This window comes from Cibotium barometz, chromosome 31 (genome assembly GCF_041138505.1).
Source record: "Cibotium barometz isolate CiBa-2024 chromosome 31, ASM4113850v1, whole genome shotgun sequence".
In the NCBI taxonomy this organism is placed as follows: domain Eukaryota; kingdom Viridiplantae; phylum Streptophyta; class Polypodiopsida; order Cyatheales; family Cibotiaceae; genus Cibotium; species Cibotium barometz.
In genome coordinates, this window is record NC_141076.1 from 32,167,874 (window position 1) to 32,189,697 (window position 21,824).

Sequence of the window (21,824 nt, forward strand, 5' to 3'; positions counted from 1 at the left end):
CAAGAATTATTGGTGTGTTTTTGTGATTATCCAAGGTTGCTCTTGCATGGGTGCTATAGAGGCTGGTTCCCTTTGCTGTTGTCACTACATGGACCTTGCACAATATAGTAGAATCTACATCAATAATTTTTCACTCCAATCGATTTTATTTCATATTAATGTTGACGATTGTGGCACTCATATACGTGTGTGTATGTATACATGGGGGGTTGCAAGTATGCATGTACATGCATGCGTGGGTTCTGCAGTTAACTTTGCACCTCCACAGCCTTGGCACTCACAGCATATCATGGTATCAAAAATCGACATAAGACTGAGTCTTTTCAAGTTAGCCTTTGTTTCAAGGTAGAAAGTAGTAATCGATTTTTGACTGTCTGAGTCTTTTCAAGTTAGCCTTCGTTTCAAGGTAGAAAGTAGTAATCTTGCATAATACACAAAAAGAAAGTTGGCTTGTGACAGCTCTAAAATAGAGAGTTACAATGAGAACTGAGCTAAGACCCATAAGCTAATTGACTAAAGCAGTAAAATTAGAATTGGATTGGATGCTCCGTTCAGATACAATTACCTACAGCCTCAACTTTTACTAAAATATAATCCCACCCACAGTTGGAGATAGGAGTAAAGGGATGGGAGTGAAGGTGGTGGAGAAGGGAAGCAACTAATCAAAGTGCTGCAGACAAGCGCAGAAGGGAGGCGTAGATGCCACCCGGGAGAGACTGAAGGGTGTCGTGGTTGCCAAGCTCTGCAACAATGCCGTTCTGAATGACGGCAATGCAATGAGCAGATCTTACAGTGGAGAGGCGATGAGCGATGAGAAGGGTGGTCCTTTTGGTGGCTAGGCTATGCAATGCTTGCTGGACAGCAAGCTCCGACGAGCTATCGAGAGCGCTGGTGGCCTCATCAAGCAACAGAATACGAGGGTCCCTCGCCACCACACGCGCAATGGCCACCCTTTGTCGCTGTCCGCCTGAGAGTTGAGCTCCCCTCTCGCCGACCCTCGTCTTATACTTGGCTGGAAGCTCGTCTACAAACGCTGATGCATTGGCCGCCTTTGCTGCTTCCTCTACTATAGCCTTGGACAGCTTGGCCTCCTTGCAGTCACCTTCTTCGACTCCTTCGCCGCCCCTTCCATACAGTATGTTGTCTTCAATCGTCCCATCGAACAAATAGGGTTCTTGATCTACCACCCCTACTTGCTGCCTCCACCACCCTAGCCTTAACCCCCTCACCTCCTCACCATCCACCAATATTTCTCCCTCATACGTTTCGTAAAACCTCTGCAACAGTGCTAACATCGTCGACTTGCCACACCCGCTTTCACCCACCAATGCCACCGTCTGCAGGAATTGGAGAAAGAGACAATATTAGTCACTACACTATGAGTAGCTTTACCTACCTGTTTGTATCCTCTTTCATGTCCCAGAAGCACAGTGGTCTCACTTTTAGAGCTCACCTTTCCTGCTTCAATGGTCAAGCTCAGGTCTCTCAATACTGCTATGTTCGGACGCCTTGGATATTTGAATGAAACCTTCCGGAATTCAATCTCGCCTTTCAGGTCCCTGATGGTTATTCCCTTTTTACTTGTTGCAGCAATCGGTGACTTGCGATCAATCAATGCAAACACAGAGGAGATGGCGGCGTTCATCTTGGATATGTCAGGGGCCAGAGCAGTCGACTGGGATACTGCAATAGCACTGAGCTGTATGCAGAAGAATACCTGCATGGTAATCAACAAATAACATTAGATGAGGGTAAGAGCTGGAACCTTTGAATTGAATCCAAATGCTTTGCTCTCAATTAAGTGGCCATCTAATTGCAGATTGGATGATTGAAGGATGATTATTACTCGTAAGAAATCTTTAGCCGTTGTTTTGCCATCTGCAATGAGATGACAACCGACCCAGAATGTGGTTGCGAAGGATGAGCACATAAGAAAATTGGAGAGAGCCAATCCCATACCACCAATAGTCGCCCTCTTAAATCCGCTCGCCCTACATTTGTCACTTTTCACCTTGTACATTCTTGCTACCTTGCCTTCTGCACAGAAAGCTGCTATCGTCCTCATGCTGCTTACTGCTTCATGCACCACTTGATTTGGCTCTTCATGTTCTACCTGCGAAGACACGCAGCTCTTAGCAAAATCAAGTTGAGCCAACCATGGCCGTACATGGGTGACATAATTACGGTTCTACTTTTCTTAAGAGTCCCAACTATGCTTGGCGATGATTTAATTAGTCTAATTGTTAAGTTTAGAAGACCCACCTCTGCTAAATCCTCAAATGCTTTTGTGAGCTTCGCCTGACTCCATGCCCCAAGACTAAGAAGAGGTAGAACTGCAATGAGCAGAAGTGCCTGCTGCCAGCTAGAGGAGAGGGCAACGCCAACACCCGTCAAGACCGTCGCCAAGTTCTGCACAAACAAGGTGAGCGCATCTCCGACCAAATTGCGAATCTCGGCAACATCCATCGATAGGCGAGAACTAAGGGCACCACTGCAGCACGGTAGACAGAAAACACAAATCAATAAAGCCTTGGCACAGTTCATATATTGACATAAGGATGGCACAGGAACGGACACTATAAGTTTTTGAAAGGCATAGATCAGAACAAGAGCTCATTCTGGATTAGAAAAAGATGAATCAGGGTCTTGAATATAGCAGAAGAGGTGTTCAGAGAAGGCGCAGGAAGATTTGGAATGACAGAAATAATAATTAATTTGAAGGTAGGATGATGATCCTGCAGCACGGCACATCTGATATATATCAACATAAGTGCGTAACAGCGAGAAACCGAAATCACCTCGAATTCTCCTCTGCATCAAACCAAGCTATCTCTTGTTGAAGAACCTTGTGGAACATCAACATGCATAAACGATGCACCAGTTTTATCCCCACAAAATTGAAGCTTACAATCTGTATAGGGGCGACTATCAGTGATATACAACCTACTACCATAAACATTGCAATCCATGTCTTTGAGTCCTTTCGAAATTCCTGGACTGGCTCATAGAAGGTGTGCATCATGCTGGCAAATAAGACGCCCACTACGGGCATAAGGGCGCCATTTATGGCTGAAGCCAAGCAGCCCAATCCAAGGATGTGAGCTTCGGATCTAATGACTGATGCAAGGCGATAGTAGGGAGCATCTTTTACACCACTTGCCTTTGCCAAAGACGATGAGCTTCTCTTTGTATCTCCCATTTCAAGGTCCCCAAAGATTGCAGGGCTTGGTTGGCTATGTCTGCTGCATGCCTTATGATCAGCAGTAGCTGCAATGTTTGTGCTTTCTCCATACACAACCAAGCTCATGGGACTTGTAGCTAAGATAGGCAATGGGGTTCTTGGGGTTGGATAAATTCTTGCAGGACTTTGAATGATTCGAGGACTAAGCTGAGCGAGCGACACCAGCTGACTACGATCAGGATAATCCGATCCTTTACTTTTCCTGTAAATCTGCGGCAGGCCTTGAAGCTGTGTAAGCTGAAAGTAAGCACCATTCTTCTTTTGTAGAAGCGCCTCATGATTACCTTGCTCGACAATGGATCCATGTCGGAGTACGACGATCAGGTTGGCATTTACGATAGTACTAAGCCTGTGGGCAACTACCACGATAGTCCGATTCTCTGTCAACTTTGCAAGGGCCTGGAGGACAACACGCTCCGACTTTGCGTCCAGCGCGCTGGTTGCTTCATCGAGAAGAAGAATTCGGGGATTTTTGAAGATGGCGCGTGCAATGGCTAATCTTTGCTTTTGCCCCCCTGAGAGTTGAGTTCCTTGCGGACCCAAGAGCGTGTCATATCCCTATTGACAACAACAATCACTCGATTTAATGTATGCGCAAAGGTATGTTTAACGCACCCATACACAGTACGTGCGCGCACTTGTAAGCACACACAGTATGTACATTGTTCGTCTATCAGCTATATACACAAGAAAACTTCAAGCTTGGCATTCCACACAACGCCCATATATATCAAACCTACCTTGGGAAGTCCTGCAATGAATCCTTCTGCATTAGCAAGCTTTGCAGCAGCCTCGATCTGCTTTAGCGTGCCACCTTTCCTTCCGAATGCTATGTTGTCCTTGATGGAAAGACCGAGCAACACAGGATCTTGAGTAACCAACCCAATTTGCTGCCTTAACCACTTCAACTGAAAAGTTTTGATATCCACACCATCAATGAGAACATGCCCACCCTGTGGATCATAGAATCTCTCAATCAGGCTGATCACTGTTGATTTACCACTCCCACTTTCTCCCACAAAAGCTGTAGTCGCATGTTTAGGAATGTTTATAGAGAGACCTGAGAAAATCTTGAAGCCTGGTCTAGCAGGATAGGCGAAATGCAACGCCTGAAGGGAGATGTCACCTTGTAGGTCTTTGAGGATCAGCCCTTGCTTGCTAGAAGGGCTGATTATTGGTGTTCTTTTGATAACTACAAACATCCGATAAGCAGCCGCTCTTCCGGCTGCAAATCCAGTTAATGAAGGCAGAGATTGACCCAAAGCTCTGCATCGATTTATGATAGTAAGATCATACACTAGCATGGAAAGATGCTGATATGAGTGAACAGGCAGCACGCAAGGCTAGTACAAACTCACCCACATCCAAGGATTACAGTGAACAAGACTGTCATCACTTTGCCACCAGAGTACCCAGTGTCGTGAAGTAGAAGCCATGATCCATACCATAAGGTCAGTGAGTAGGTACCAAATGTGAAGAATAATACCACTCCCAGACCAAGCCCTGAAACCAGAGCTTGCATTTTACTAGCCTCGTCAGCCTTTTTCAGCACACTTTCATAGTTTTTCAATGTTCGCTTCTCAGCAGTGAAAGCAACCACCTGATATCAAAGCCAGTCAATTTGAGGACCATACGTAAATGTACAGGCAAGCAAGTTTGATTTTTTGACGGGCACCTAATTCACGGAATTGGTTACATATGCAAAGATTTTTTTATATATTTTAGTGTAGTTTTTCAGGGACATTTTAAAAATTTCCAAGTATTATACCGTCAAAATGCTCAAAAACGAGTGTAATGACCGTCAAAAAAAAAAAAGGCAGTGTGCTCGTTTTTAGGCAATTATGTAGGCAAGGTTGTTTTTTGAGGCGTACTCGTTTTTGGGCATTTTGGACATAAATACGATCACTTAATTTGAGTAACAGTTAAACAAAGTAAATTCTTAAAAAAAGGCATTTATTTTTGCTAAATCTGTCGTTTTAAAGGGTGACCTAACTTGTAAAAAATCATCTTTGTGTAAAGGTATGTATGTATGTATGTATGTGTACATGTACATGTACTTATATGCATAAGTATATAGATTTATATATATAAAATGAATATATGTATGTACTTTTATGCATATAGATTTGTATATATAAAATGAATATATGTATGTACTGAACATATACACATACTTATATAAATATATGTATGTACTGAACATATATACATACGTATATATATATATATCTATATATGTATGTATGTATATGTAAATATATATATGTATGTTGTAATTATATGTGTGTATATATATTTATGCGTATGTTTATGTAAAAGTTTTTCAAAATAATGGCTTTTTTTACAACCCTATTTTTTAAGAGGCCTTTGATGCAGTGTAAAGACTTCAAATTTTAACACTGGTGTATACGTGTACGTGTAGGTGTACGTGTAAAGACTGCAAATTTTAACACTGGTGTATACGTGTAGGTGTAGGTGTACGTATATATATATTTGTATATGTATGTATGTTGTGTTGTGCATGTACACAATGATAAATCGAAAGCAAGCTTGCGTGAAGAAGTGCTCACAGTTCTGATTGCCGTGACGACTTGCTCAACAACACGTGCCGCTTCTAGATTGGCCAGTTCAAATCTAGTCGATGTTCTTGAGACTAGCATGGTCATGATAACGCCAGCTCCCACGATGAGGGGAATGGAACTCAGCACCACTAGTGTTAATTTCCAGCTGTTAGCAAAGCCGAATGCAAGCCCACAAACAAATGTTGAAAATAGCTGCAATACTCTTCCGGCCTGCATCATACAAACTCTGATGATCAGTCGGATATGATGAATTACACTACCGAACTTGCAGATCGTGTAGTACGTTTCTATCTTCTCAAAAGAGAGCAATCATGTCTATGCATCATTCTCATGAGCCCACCCTAGCTAAGGGATGAGAGGAACTACCTGGAACAGTGTAGCAGCTACCTGGATCAGAGGAACTGCTAGTCACCCCATGCAGGCTTTTGGCATAACTAACTACATGTGCTCACCCTGTTGAAAGTGCCACAGTCCACCCTCTTGAAAGTGCCATAGTCCACTACATTGTATAAGTACCATCTCTTTCTTCTTGGCTGAAAGAACAGGAACAGCCGAGGATAATTTTGCGCTGATCGGTTTACTAGAAATGATGCCCTTTTTTTTCGCAATTTACCTTATGTGTCTAGCCATTACTATGAGAGTATAGGTAACCTCTTAGTAACACCATGCGCGGTGGTGTGTATGGCGAAATAAATGAGATGTGTAATCCCAAATAGGTTGATGCAAAGAAACTCCTGAATTATGCATAGTGACAAGGTAGCAAAGCTGAAGACAATAGAACAGTCTGACACCATTAGCATTCATGTAAATGAGTTGCAAAGGGAAGGCAACTCAAACATGAAGTGAGGAAAGAGAGTAATATATCTCAGCAAGTAAACATCACTGCAGAAAGGAATGTCTCCAAGACATAGCACAATTGAGAGGTCAAATGCATAAGTGACCAAAGGCATCCCCACTAGCAATACACAACATGTGTCCCCCCTTAAATGCAACAACCATAGAGAAAACTCAGTTGACAATTGCTATAAAGCATAACCATCAGAGTACAAATCATCACCAGAATCTATGACTGGCAGAGCATCATCAAATGAAGATGTAGTGACGAAGGCACAATCAACATGAGCCCAATTAGCCTCTTCCTTTGCATCAGATGAATTTACACCAGCAAACAATTTTGCATCTATATCAAAGTACCAATAAACATTCGACAATGACAAACAAGAAGTAAGAAAATCGCTGCATGTGACTGTTAAGGCATAGCCATCATGTGCAAAATTTGCTTACTTGACATTGTCAATGGTAGTTGCAGCAAGACCTTGTTGCTTCTTCTTTTTCTTACTCTCTGTCCACTTCTGGCATTCCTCAACTATATGACCAGGTTTCCAACTATACTTGCATCTCTTCTTCTTCTTAGTTTTTTTCTCTTGGGACTTAGGAGGATCTGAATGGGGTTGTGCTTTGCCCTTAGGTTTAGCACTAGAAGCAGCCCCAAATTTTCCTTTACCATAGTGGGAGGCAGCAAAAGCATGATCTTTAGTAATCATATTGTTCTGATTGGAACGAGACTGCCCTAAGTCCTATAACAAATATAGAGACAAGTGAACTATCAGGTATAACCTCATCAATATTGATTAATTGCTCTCTCAGATCCTTGACATGGGTCTGAAATCCATCCATAGAATCACCCTCAATCATATGCTCTAAGTCAAGATTTTTTCATAGATAAGCTACACGAGCTTCATTGCAGATCTAATATACAGAGGCAAGTATATCCCATGCACTTTTAGAAGAGATACATCAACGAATATGAGGTTGACTTGTCATTTACATGAGAGAGCAATCAAAGCATGAGCATGTGCATCTTTAGCATCCAAGCAGATTTGTTCTTCTCTAGAAGGAATAGGTGCAGGTGGTGCACTTCCATTAGAACTAGGATCACTCGTTCCAACAGTGGATCTACTTGACATGCTAGCTATAGATGCAGAACCAGCAGACCTTCATTCAGCACCAACGGAACCTGCAAGTCCTAAGTTAGCACCAAATACATACACCCACAAATTCTTTGCCACCGGTACATGCTTCATCATATATGCCCACATGGGATAGTTGGTTCCACGCAATTTGTCGTCAATAGACAATATGCCAAACAAATCATTGGTGTTTTCAAACATTTTACACAGCAGATTAATGCGCAAACTTAAGTTTAGCTAACACAGTTAGCAAGAGTTATTTTTAGACATTTTACACAACAGATTAGTGTGTAAACTAAAGTATAGCTAACACAGTCTCAGTAGTTGCAAGGGCTGATTGTGGAGATTGAGGATGTGACAATGTATGGAAAGATGATTGGTAGTTTGATATACATGACTATCACTAGACCAGACTTATGCTATGCGGTTGGGCTTGTAAGGAAAAGACCAACAAGGAAATCACATTTGGATGTAGTGAGAAGAATCTTGAGATATGTGAAAACTATAGCACATTATGGACTCCTTTATGAGTATGACAGAGCTATGGATATTCATGGATATACAGATGTAGATTGGGCCGGTAGTTCTTATGAGACAGAAGGTATACTAATGGATATGCTTTCACATTGGGAAGTGCAGTGGTGAGTTGGAGTAGCAAAAAGCAACCCAAAGTTTCTTTATCTAGCATAGAGATAGAGTATAGAGGAGCAGCTATGGCTGCATGTAAGGTGGTATGGCTGAAAAAGCTACTTGAAGATTTGGGACAACAATGTGATGGGAGAGTTGTCACACATTGCATGAGCAGCATACAGTTAGCAATCCAGTATACCATGCGAGGAACAAACACATAGAGGTCCATTATCACTTCATCAGCAGGGAGAAAGTATCAAATGGACAGATAGAGTTGACATATGTGCAGAGTGAAGAGCAAGTTACAGATATGTGAAGAGTTGACATATGTGAAGAGTGAAGAGCAAGTTACAGATATCTTTACCAAACCACTTGGTAAAGAGAAGTCTGAGTACTTCAGAGATAGACTTGGAGTACATGCGATAGATATGGTAAGCTTGAGGGGGAGTGTTGAGAATGCAAGCTCGTCAAGATCTGGTGGATAGTGGTAGCATGTGGACACTAGTCTAGCAGTGTCTATGTGGATAGTAATGGCCGCGTCCAACTGGCCAAGTGTGTGGACATTAGACTTAGGTTATTTCAATGTGTAGTGTGCTGTGTTTTGTGGTGTGCAATGAAGGAAAGCTATGGAGCTTCTCTAGGGTTTGCCTCTCTATACTTGTGTCTATTTCATCTCTCTTTTCAATGGGATCAAGGGGTAGTAAAGCTCCTAAAATTGATGTGTTTGTATGACTCATTCTACATCATCTTGTCATGCTGGGAATTTCGGGATCATATGTGATCAAGGGGTGGTAAAGCTCCTAAAATTGATGTGTTTGTCTGACTAGGAACCCTACCCATAATTTCATTTTGAAAACAATGTAATCTTTGTAAATGACACCAATAAGAGGAGGTAATTTCTTGACAATGAGTTGAAAAAAGATGTAGCCTTTGAGGTAATGTTGACAAATGAGCACGCGTAGAATGGTGTGCATGTGAGAGCAAAGAAAGAGCTCTCCAAAAAGTCTAGGAACATAGTCACTGAGTCGTTCACAAATAAGAACACCAAGCTCAAAGCGTCTAAGTCTAAAGCAAAGAACAAGCCAATAGGCCTAGCAATCAAAGATTGCTAAAGAACAAGCATCTAAGACCATACAAATATTATGACATCCACTTTTCAAATTAAAAATTGAAGATCCATCAAACTTATCAAGAATATCATCAACTCTTGATATTGGAAAAAAATATGATGGTAATCTTGTTTAGAGTGTAGTAATATATACATGTCCTATAAGTTCCCTTCTTGTTTAGAGTTTTAGTCCTCCTATAAGTGTAATCTTCCTTTTGTACTTAGAGTACCAACACACAAAAGGGTGAAGAGGTCGGCTAAATCAACCCTTTTTAGAGATTTAGATTATTGACTTTTTGCATCATGATCAGTGCGGATCATGATTGCGCCGTTATCTCTTCTTGTTGTAGCTTATACTCACATGTTATGGAGGTTTATTTGGAGGCGAACTCCCTAGTACTATGTCTATACAAAGATTCTCATGCCTTTGAGGTGATAACATCTTAAGTGATGCATCAATAAAAAAATAATCTTTATATGCAATTAAGAAACTCACTCTACCTTTATTTAATGCATCCATTTATATGTTATCATGATCATTAAGATCACATGCAAAAAAATAGACCTACGAAAGAATTGACTTTTTCATTACTTGATTTGTACATGAGTTATAAGAGGGATTGTGTCGCCTATAGATAGTACCGGCTTCTATGACAACATGTTCATAGCGTCTATGCATTAGGGTGATTTTCTTATTACATAATCCTTACAAGGAGTATGGCATGCAAGCCAAGGCATACCCAACAATACATTGGATCCATGCAAAGGAGCAATTAAGAAACTCTTGTGATTCAAATATCCTTGTATATGTATATGAAACTTTCTAACCACATGAGTTATATTTTCATCCTTGCCCTTAAAGCATGCTTCCATGTATTGGGGAAAATCTAGGCTTATGGTAGCAACCATCTATGTGCATATATAGTTGTTCATAGAGAAATCATCAAACATAAAGAGGGTTAATTTCAACTAACACCAATCATTACATACTTTGCATACTTCCATGGGTTAACCTTACACATCCCTACTACTACATTCACTCAAGGCATTTCCTCTTGTATCTTTTATACATTAGGGTATTTGGAAAACATATTCTTCTTGATTTCACTTGTAAAGCATCTATCATCATACATGCATTCTGTCCTTATTGTGAGGGACATCTCATAACAAAACTATTTAGTTCTTGGCTTCTTTTCAAAAGAAATTTAAACCTTTTTAGCATCTTGTCCATGCCTTTAGGTGGTTGTGTCCACCCTTAAGCTCAATGCAAGCAACCTTCTTCTTGTCCTTATACATGCATGAGTCAAATTTTCTTTGCAACCATTTCCTCCCTCCTCATGGCATATATTTCTTAACCAACATTGTAATGTTGGCATAAACCTACATGGCATTTAGGGAGAGGGAAATAAGGACTAGTACCATGAAGAATGAGGGAGATAGGTCAATGAAGACTAGTGCCATGAATAATGAGGTAACATTCACCACTTCTTCCAAGGCTACCACATGCAGCTAATTGCACATGAGCTAATTGACATTAGTGTTACGGTGGATGTAGTGTGTGGTAGTCCTTGAAATTTCTTCATAATTGATTATCACATAGTTAGAGAGAGAAACATATAAATTTATTGATACCCTCTTGCATCTAAACCTTAGTTAAATATTTACTCAATATGGGTGAAATCATGAAAGGGTGTCTAAAAAAGTACTCCTTTTGACCAGGGAAAAAATAGCACTAATTTTTTACCTTTTTTGCATGTTGAACACTACAATACTTTTTAGGGTTGGCTACATTGGATGTAATGTTTTGTGAAAGAAAATTTTTAAAGAAATATTCTCACATAGGATATCAGTACTCCTGAATTCTTGTACTATTTTGGACAATAGTATGTACACCCTTTCATGCATTCACCCATATATGCTTATTCACACCCATACACTAGAGAAAGTCCATGTGCCCATGTTGGATCCATTTACTTGTATGCCTTTTCTTTGACCAAATCATGTGCATAGTACATAGAACAATATTCTACATCATCTAGTTGTAGAAGTGTGTTATTAAAGAAGAAGAAGAGTAGCCCATTATCTATGTTTGACTTGACTCTCTATGCAAGCTTGCTTCTCTATAAATCCACTTTTCTATGTTTAATTGAAAGTTTAGTTATAATGTTTGAGCATAGAAATTTGAATTTTGCATTTTTGCTAAGAATTATCTTTACTCATAGATCTTTATCATTCATGCAAAAGCACATTATTTGTGACCATTATTTAAGATAAAAACTTACAAGATCCTAAGGAAGACAAAAGCACCAACTACAATCTCACATAAAGAACATAAAATTTAGGGTTCCACAACAAAAGGCACATACATAAAAACCAAAGTGTTCTATAGCCACAACTCAACAAGCAAAGCAAGTAGGTAAAAATTTAAGATTTTTCATATAAAAAATTTGTAATCTTTTCCTACTATGTTTAGCTAGGGATGAGCTAGGCAAGTGCTAGATGCACATATAAGGTTGTGCAAGTTAATTGAATAAAATATATTTGGTCTCCCTAGCTGGTCAAACTCAATAAAAGAGGTTGTACAAGTTAATTGAATCAAATATAGTTGGTCTCCCTAGTTGGTCAAACTTAATAAAAGAGGTAGTGAAAATGTAAAGTAAAAATGAGTAATTGCTACAATAAAATTTTAACCAACTCCACTTGAAGTTTTTGGGATTTTTGATGCCAAAAGAGTAAGCAAACTAATCGAGAATTGTGCACATGTATACACGTTAAGACCCACCCTCAAAGAGCTACAAAAATAGAAAATCTCTCATAACTATGACTAAAATAGGGTAAACTACCTTGCCACCTTGAAACTCATCTTCATGTTATCTAGGCTTAGGAAAACATGTTTTATATCATATGTGAAGCAATCTAGGTGGTTTCAAGGTAAAATGTAGGTACAAAAACATATCATTCCATTGGTTAGGTGCTATAGGAGTGATGATGATTAGACCTTGCCTATTTTATAGGGTCTAGGCAAGGATTACAAACCCTTTAATACTTCTATATTAGATTTTTTTTAATAAAAAAGAACCTATTTCCTTATTGGTTAGTGAAATTATGAGGCTAGGACAATACTCTTCAACTAGTAGAACTATTGAACAAGCAAGTATAGGGGGAGAGAATACGCAAAAGTAGGAAAAAGTCAAAGAGATAGAGGATTTGGTAGGTCAAGAGATCGAAATGGAGAATGCAAGAGGAGGCAAAATTTTAAAAGATAGAGGATTTAGTAGGTCAAGACATCAAAATGGAAATGATTCTTATGGTTGGTCTATAAATTGCATGGCTAGATTGCAAATCAGTAACATAGTGCATATGGAGACATCAAAATGCCAACGGAAATAATGGTTTTAGAGATAGAAGAATAGGTCAAATTAAGAAACCATGAAAAGTGACATGTCATTATTATGTGTCATTATTGTGGGGTCCTTGGTCACTAGGCAAAAGAATCCAAAAAGTAGCAGGCATATATTAGGAGTGGCAAGTAGCTTAGTCTAGCTATGCATATACTTCTTAGTAGGACAAATACGGTTTAGCATTATTTTATAGATTTTACATTAATATTTGTAGTGCCGTACACAAAGCCATTGTGTAAGGATATGATGGGGACAGACTCCATGGTTCTAGTCATATGGGTTTAGAAGCTAAATGGTTTTAGTAAGCTTAAACCACATAGAGAGCGTGCAATATTATATATATATATGGGGGATGATACATAGTGTGATAGCACTTATGTACGAATTACATTAGTTAATATGCCCTCAAGAAATCTCAAATTATTGAAAGATGTAAATGATTCTTATGATCATCGAAAATACGATTTTAGTTGGTGGAAAGATGGTTAAACTTGGATGGTTGGTAGATGGTTGAACATCATATCCATGAGTATGAACTAGTTTTGAATGTCTCATACATTTAAAACTAGTTCCTGATCATGTATAAGTGGTATTCCATCACTTACTAGTTTTAAATGTCTCATACATTTAAAACTAATTCCTAATCATGTATAAGTGGTATTCCATCACTTAAGAGATGCCTTTTTTATATGTCCTTCAAGATGATTACTTTTTTAAAAAAATATTATACTTCCTAAAGACCATGTTTTATGTGTTTAATAGGTTCAAGGAGTTCAAGGCATTAGTTAGTTAACAAAAGCGCAAGCACATGAAGTAATTTAAAACCAATGAAAAAGGTAAATTTTTGTTCAAATTTTTTATGGAAATGGAAAATTTGCGTTAAAAATCTAGCACCCATTTGAGAGACCATGGCATATACAAATCCCTAACAAAATAGGATCCCTAAGAGAGAATATTTTGATATTAGAGATTGGAAGATCTATGTTTAATAAGACAAGCATGTCTCACTTTTATTATGCTCAAACACATGCGTACTTGATTTATGGATAATACACACACCACTAAACTACATATCATGATCGTAGAGCATGAATTTTTAGTGGAATGAAGCTTGGCTTCTAAAATTTGAAGGAATTTGGTTACATTTTTCTATGCACACATCCTAGCCCAAATTAACCAAAATTAAGAAATGCATCTTCCTTACATGCTCCACATGGAAAATTTGTATCAATAGAGATGTTTTAAGTTTAAATGATTAGTACATGTCAAATAGATGTGTTGGAGATGCGCTGAATCACCATGCATAAATTAGGCATTAAGGCATGATGGGACACATACTCCAACTTTTATCAACATCTTAATAAATAAGCCTAGAAATGGTCATGAACCCCCTAGGACATGTGTGCCCAAGGTCAAGGAGACTAAGCATAAGTAGGATAACATATGAATTATTTAAACCTCAATTTAGCCAACTACACATGGTCAAATAGATCGACTACATCTAGTAGCCAAAGCTAAGAGAGTTTATAGCCAATAACATGTAACAAAATATCCTTGCTTTTTCATCTTACCGATATGTTATTTAGACCAACAAATACCCCATAATTTGAGCCCAAACATGGTCAAGCTAAAGTAGATAAAGCATGCCAAATCATGGTCAAACTAGTCAAATCAAATAAAAAAGAGGACAATATGATTTTAGAGAACTTTCTTGTGACTAAGTGTTTTAAAGATGTTAGAGTGATGCTAGAGTATAATCAAGCACCAACAATGGAATGGCAAACTTGGACTTTAGTTGATTTTCTTGAAAAAAATGAGTCCACAAACTTAAGCATCAGAGAAATGGAAGCATCATAAAAAATAAAGCTAGAAAAGATTCAAACTTGGAATTTAGTTGATTTTCTTGAAGGAAATGCTTGAAGGAAAGAATATAGTTGGATATAAATGGGTCCATAAACTTAAGCGTCAAAGACAAGGTAGCATCGCAAAAATAAAGGTAGATTGATTGCAAGTGGATTTTCTTAGAAGCTAGACATAGACCATGATGAAACAATTAATCTACTTGTTAATAATTTGTGGCTATAAAACTTAGCTTAAATGTGGCTACTCATAATGGCTAGAACTTGAAAAATGAATCCTTTAATGGTGACACTAAATAGGAACTATACATGTATTAAGAACCAAGACTTGCATATCTAGACCATCTTGATGAGAAGCTGTGCCAGACTCAAGAAAGCATTGTTTCGGCTAAAACAAGATCCAAAAGCTTGGAATGCAAAGAGAGAATCATGTTTTCATGAGATTGGGTTTAGCCAATGTATTGCATATCCATCACCTTATGTGAGGTTATGTGATGGAAGCTGACTATTATATTAATGTATGTTGATGATCTCATAGTAATTGAAAATGATGAGAAAGTTGTCTTGGATATAAAAATGGGCAGCTTTGAAAGGACAAAGTTGTTTTGGGATAGAGCTAGACGAGAGTTTGGTATGACTTTCATGTAGTATAAAATTATTATGTATTAAGCATTATTCTTAAAAAGTATTGGTTCTAGGCAAGTAAATCATGATAAATCTACCTACAAAAATAGTTTCTAGGGAATAGTTGTAGGGCTTAGCCCCAATTCCACTATTGGGACTACCCAAAATTGCATGATGTTGATCAGGATGTCACATCCAAAAAAACTATCAATTTTGGAGCCTAGCATGAGTGTGTTTATATGTTTTCATTTTATTTTCATTCTAGATCATTCACATCACAAAACTTTAAAACTCAAACTACACAATAATAATAATGATACAAAAGAATATTGTATTACTAAAGAAGAAGTGATACAATATATGGTAAACCCCCACACCTATGTACTCTTATGAAGGGATCTTGAGCTTTGATGGTTGATACGAAAGTGCTAAGACAAATGCTATATGCTAGTAGAAGCTAGAGAGTAAAACCATACTGATTATTGATTAATTGCGTGGCTAAGAAAAAACTATATAGGTCTACCGTCATAGTCAATGCCACCATTCGGCGATGTGGACTCTAATGATGAAGTTGTACTAAAATAACTTTTATAGGTCCACAATCATAGTAGGTGCCACCATTCCTGGTGTAAACTCGAAACATAAACATCCATGACATGGTTACATATGTCTATGGTCATAGTCAATGCCACCACTCGTAGTGTAAACTCAAATAATAAAAATTTACATGCATTTAGGCTCATTTTAGGCCCCATTTGGCCTTGTAAATCCATGATAAGGTGTCCAATAATAAATTCTACCTACTCTATATGTCTAGACTATTATGGGATAATGGTCCACTATAGCATCATCTACCCTATTTAGTAGTGTGCCAAATCTAATCCAAGACATCTCTAGGCCATATGGCCTCCTAGGCCACCATCATCTACAAATACAGATATGCTAGTGATGGTGGCAAGCACCCCTAGGCCTTGATGGTGGAATCTAAAAGGAAAGAAGCCAAGAAGATTGTGGCTCAAAAAGGAATAAGAAAATGACGAAGTGCCTGATCCAAGAGTACTAGTCATCATAGATCCTTTCAAGACATACAACATTGACGAGAGGACTATTTGCCTGAGAGCACAATTCTCCAAGGAAGGATAAGAAGTAACATCTTATGCTCAATCCTCAAAGGAAGGATAAGAAGGAACATCTTATGCTGGACTTGCAAAGGTCAAAGAGGTGAATATCATAGAAACTAGTGAGGATCCCAAACTAGTGTTCATTACTAAATATTTGACACTGAAGAAGATAAGGAGTTGGTAGACCTTCTTGAGGAAGTCGAAGATTGTTTTGCCTAGAAGTATAAAAAGATGAAGGAAGGTCCACTATAATTGACATAACATACCATTTTCATCATGGAAGGAACATGTCCATCGAGACCAAAACGTTACCAAATAAATCCAAGATGGAAATGGAAGGAACATATTCCTTCCATTTTCATCACGGAAGGAACATGTCCCCATCATCAAGACAAAAAGGTTACCAAATGAATCCAAGATACTCAAAAATTGTAAAGGAGGAAATTAATAAACTCAATGAGAACTCAACAATTGAAAAGGAGGAAATCGATAAACTAAATGAGAACTCATCCCCATTCTCACGTATGTGAAAATCATACTAACACTCTATTTGGGGAATATACAAATGGGAAATGATTATTAACATAAACTAACCCTTCCAACCATGAAAATTAAACTTGCATTTTCACTTTTCAAGTCTTGGTGTGTCCAAAGCTATTCTAGAGCTTCCTAGTGCTTGTTTAATATGGCATGTATGAGTCAATCCCACCATGATCTTAGATTTTTATGACCATTTGGGTGTTGACACATGGCTAGGATTTCTAAAGCCTATAAAAGCCACATTTATAAACCTCATATGCTATTCTCATCTATGTTTGCTTCAAGCCTCTTCTTTCTCTCTATGCTATGCGTGCATCATCAACATCATCACCATTATCATCAGGCAGTGCATCATTGTTTAATACTATCGTGGGAGGTGGAAGGTGTACATGGCCCACATCTACACCATCGCCATCAACGTCATCATCACATAATCATCAGTGTGGGTATGTGCCCAATTCCTTTACTAATTCCTTTTGTATGAGTATTGCATGCCTGCACAAGCACTAAGTGCACCCTAACTCTGTGCCTAATAACTTTACTAAGTCCTTTCGTATAAGTATTGCATGCACAAGCTGCATGCACAAGCTCTATGTGCATGCACCCTAACTTTGTCGAAGGCAAATCTCTTCTTCAAGTGTTAAGTAAGCTAATCCTATCACGAAACCCCTCTTAGTGTAAAACCAACTACAATAAAACATCCAATCTTTCTAACACCATGCTAAGCCCCTATGCCCAAAACTTGCATTTTTCACATGTGCAAAAATGCAAGTTTGCTAACACTCTAAAATAAAGGGTGCCAACACATCACTAAGTTATGATATAATTACTCCCATGCCCACACTCAAACCTTCAAAAAATCAAGCTTTCATTGATTCTCTCACAGTGACTAGTTATGATATAATTACCCCATGCCCACACTCTCAAACCTTTAATAAATCGGTCTTTCAATTGTCATAGCCACTAGGTAAAGCAAAGAACCCTCATCATCACACTCCCATCAATCTAAAGAGTTCAATGATTAAGCCCCAAACCCATCTAGAGGTAGATTCTCATGCATGAGGATCTCACCTGATTCTCACATACATGAAAATCCCAACTCTATTATTTTGGCTAACACATTTAGCTATCCAACATCATAGTAGAAGTGTCTAAACACATATTACCTACTCAAACATATTAAGCTATCCAACGTCATAATAGAAGTGTCTAAACACCTCTAACCTACTCACCACTTCACATTTTTCAAACACAAGAAAATGCATAGCAATTTCACGCATGTGAAAATGCACGTTGTGAAAACACATTGATTCCTAATAAAGGGATTGAGCATGCATAATGTTATGCATCCACACGGTGGTGGATAAAGGTTGGTTTTTGAAGGATGTTCCTCCTCCACCGACCTTTTCATTGAATGATAGGGTGAAATTGTCCTCCTCTCGGTCCTCCCTTTGATGGAGCTACAGATGGAACTAGGTCCTTAGGTTCTTGCTAAAAGATCAAGATAGGGAACACCCACATGTTGTGCTGCATTCAAAGAGGGGGAAGCTATTACATTTTTACATAAAAAAATTGAGCTCATCGTGTGCATGGTCCCCTTAAACATACGTGTGAGCATGGAATCTAGATGCTTCTCATTAAGGGGATGCCACCTCATTGAATTGACAAGAGATGCTTCAGAACCTTTTGGCAGACAATAGCCCACCTTTGTGAGTGAATGAAAAATGAAGTGCCTCCTTGTCCATAAAGGGTCATCTTTTTTTTGTGTGGGGGGGACAGGGGTCAGATCTTTGATTGTTCACAATATTATGTAGCCAACCTTTTGATACACGATAGCCCACCTTTGTTAGTGAATAAATAATGAAGTGCCTCCTTGTCCTCCATAAAGGGTCATCATTTTTTTTTGAGCCACGGGGAGGGGGGGGCAAGGGGGTAGAATCTTTGATTGTTCACAACATGATGTAGCCAACTGGAGTAGTGCAATTCCAAATATAGTACGACGATTGATATATTGAGAGGGACCATCTCATTGGTTGGGTGCAGATAGGTTGTGGTTGGGATAGAGATCTTGGATAAAGAACCCCATTGTCTATCTACATCTACCTATGACAAAGTGGTTAGCTAGCAACAAGTGTCCATTGACAATGTACTTAAGGCCCTCTTTATAGAAATTTGCCCCTAGAAAGTTGGACAGGAGAGATCTTTCACCCATGGACACATCTCCCCTTTTCAATAGGTCAGAGGGTGGTTTCAAAATTCAAGAGACCACTGCCAAATATCTAAGGATGTTTAGAAGCTATTCAGAGACAGCACCCCCCCTCTTCCTTTTTCTCTGGATGGGCATGGAGAGTGGAGAGGAGGGATCCATGAGAATGGGCAGGGGAGATCTCCCCCATTTTTTAAAGGCTTTTTCCCTTCTCCTTTCTTTTTTTTTTCTCTACTATGTGTAAAGGCAATTGCTTAGAAAATATTGTAAACTGAAGATTGATTTTAGAAGGGAGCCACAAGAAGGCTATACAAGGCAAAATGTGTACACAAGAACATACCTTTTCGCCTGTAGTTTGCTGGATGGAAAGGGTATCTCCAGACATTTTTTGGAGGATCTCTCCTGATGAAGTCTCATTATCAAAGAAGGAAATGTCCTGGCGCAGAAGGGCCTTGAGGTAGCGAGTCCTTATGCGAGCAGCTTGGCGTTCACCAACTGTCATCCAACACGCCAACTCTACAAACAAGCACTCCTCTCTCATTTCATGTGAATTAAGGGCCTTATCTTCCCTTAATTAAGGGCCCATTCGCTTAATTAAGGGCCTTGCATCATTAGATTAAAAACCGCATGCAGCAGCTCACCTAAGAAGAATCCCACCGACGAGCCCACGCCCACTAGGAATGTGTTCAGAGAAGCCTGCATTAGTGAAAGCAATCCCCTAATTAGATTAGAACTAATTAACCCGATTCAATTGCTAGCCAATGCATGAGCTTGCTTTATCTTACGCTTGTGATTTTGCTCACTAAATCCTGCTTGCTTGTGAAGCTCCCATTGCCCAGGTTGTCAAGCACGATGCCAAAGATGGCAGCAATGGTGGGGAGGGAGGCTCCTGCTAAGAAACTACCCATAGTTCCCACAACCATTAGAATTGCATCCTTTGTCTCTATGAAGCTCAAGAAGAGCTCATGCAAGCCCACACTCGCCTTCAAATTCATCTCTTTAGCGCTTGATTTCTCCTTTGCATGAACCATAGTTTATCACACTAAGCTGGCTCTATGAATAAAATTGGGCTCATAATACAAAACCTCATTTAAAATGCCCCGAGAGGCCTTCTTGTGAACTACGCCTTTACTCATTGGTATAAACGTCTTAACACCTTATCTCCTATTACTCATCCTATACTTGCTGCCAAAGTTGCCAAACCACTTCAGTCCATGTCATTGGGTGTTAGTAGTTCCCATCCATACCAGAAAATCCTCATCTTCAATGTGTTCATTCTTGTTTGCACCTAGAAATCCTTTTATTGCAATAATATGCTTTTGTCTTTAGGTTAAAAAGACAATTCTTTTTTTTGGGGGGGAGGGGGGGATCAATAGTTAAAAAGACAATTCTTTACATAATTCACTTCTAACCGCAGCATTTAGTAATGTTTTGGTTTGTTTTTCAATAGTAAAGACCAGCAACCTTTGAGGATTGTCCTTTATTTTCATTGTGGAGAATGCAATTGATCACAAAAGTTATTATATTTCAAAAATTGTTGGGCCTTTGGCCATATATACATAAAGTTTTTACAATGAAGAGGTATGAAGAGGTGTCTAAGTGGAATCCTCATTGAATTTCAAGTGATCTTCATCATCCGATTCCTCGTCCTCTTCACTTGCTCATATGTGTAGATGAAGAGCCCCCTGTTGGGGAGATGCATCGGGAGACCTAGTGCTTCTTTTGCCAAAGCAAAAACAACCTGCTCCCCCCCGCTAGCACGTCTACTATCCCCCAAACTCCCTACTACGTCGTCATCATTGGTGAAGATAGACGTGAGGGAGCGGGGCTGGGTCTAACCACTCGGCCCCATGCCACTCGGCTCCACGCTTATCGAAGGCATGGTCTGCCCCGACTGAGAAAGTGGGGTAGATTTCCCCCACAACGTCGACTGGCCAAGTGGGGTAGTCTGCCCCCATGGCATCGACTAGCCATATGCATAGGCCGTATGCATAGGTTATGCATATGCTATGTATAAGGCCTATGCATAGAGTATGCATACGCTACACATAAGGCCTATGCATACATATGCATAGGCCGTACGCCGTATTATACATAGACCTATACATACGGCCTATGTATACGGCATACGGCCTATGCATATGCTATGTATAAGGCCTATAGGCTCTTAACCTAAGCCTAAGCCCCGGCACCCAAGGGTGCAAAAACACAAAGAGAAGAAGCATAAACAAAGAGGGCTTATCTCTACTAGTCGGAATCCGTATGAACCATTATGTGGCCTATGCCCTTGGTGGTTATTCACTTGAATAGACCTACAAAAGTTTATCATAATAAATCAAAACATTAGTTCATAAGGCCTATGCGTAAGAGGGCTATGCATAGGATCTTTGCATAAGCCCTATGCATATGGCCTATGCATACGGCCTATGCATAGCCCTATTGCATAAGAGGGCTATGCATATGGGTATGCATAAGCCCTATGCATAAGGGTATGCATAAGCCCTATGCATAAGAGGGCTTTCAATAAGCCCTATGCATAAGC

The 21,824-nt window shown here is 39.2% G+C and overlaps 1 protein-coding gene across 1 annotated transcript; it reads right to left on the bottom strand.

Moving 5' to 3' along the window:
* Window positions 1-501: 501 nt before the first annotated feature.
* Window positions 502-20,314, bottom strand: LOC147620747 (ABC transporter B family member 3-like). The gene is made up of 11 exons (XM_086825461.1): window positions 20,068-20,314; window positions 19,924-19,978; window positions 19,623-19,798; window positions 5,812-6,033; window positions 4,600-4,841; window positions 3,982-4,507; window positions 2,799-3,799; window positions 2,263-2,491; window positions 1,847-2,113; window positions 1,454-1,717; window positions 502-1,337 (listed from the first exon to the last, which is right to left on the bottom strand). The coding sequence occupies exons 1-11, from the start codon at window positions 20,311-20,313 to the stop codon at window positions 663-665; spliced, it is 3,903 nt and encodes a 1,300-aa protein (XP_086681587.1). The 5' UTR covers window position 20,314; the 3' UTR covers window positions 502-662.
* Window positions 20,315-21,824: the final 1,510 nt, after the last annotated feature.

Excerpts from the sequence above, each read along its gene's own strand:
- LOC147620747 (XM_086825461.1), bottom strand. The coding sequence starts at position 20,313 with ATGGTTCATGCAAAGGAGAAATCAAGCGCTAAAGAGATGAATTTGAAG. Across the intron at positions 1,718-1,846 it reads CGGCTAAAGATTTCTTACGA|GTATTCTTCTGCATACAGCT; the intron begins GTAATAATCATC and ends ATTACCATGCAG. Across the intron at positions 1,338-1,453 it reads TGACCATTGAAGCAGGAAAG|ACGGTGGCATTGGTGGGTGA; the intron begins GTGAGCTCTAAA and ends CAATTCCTGCAG.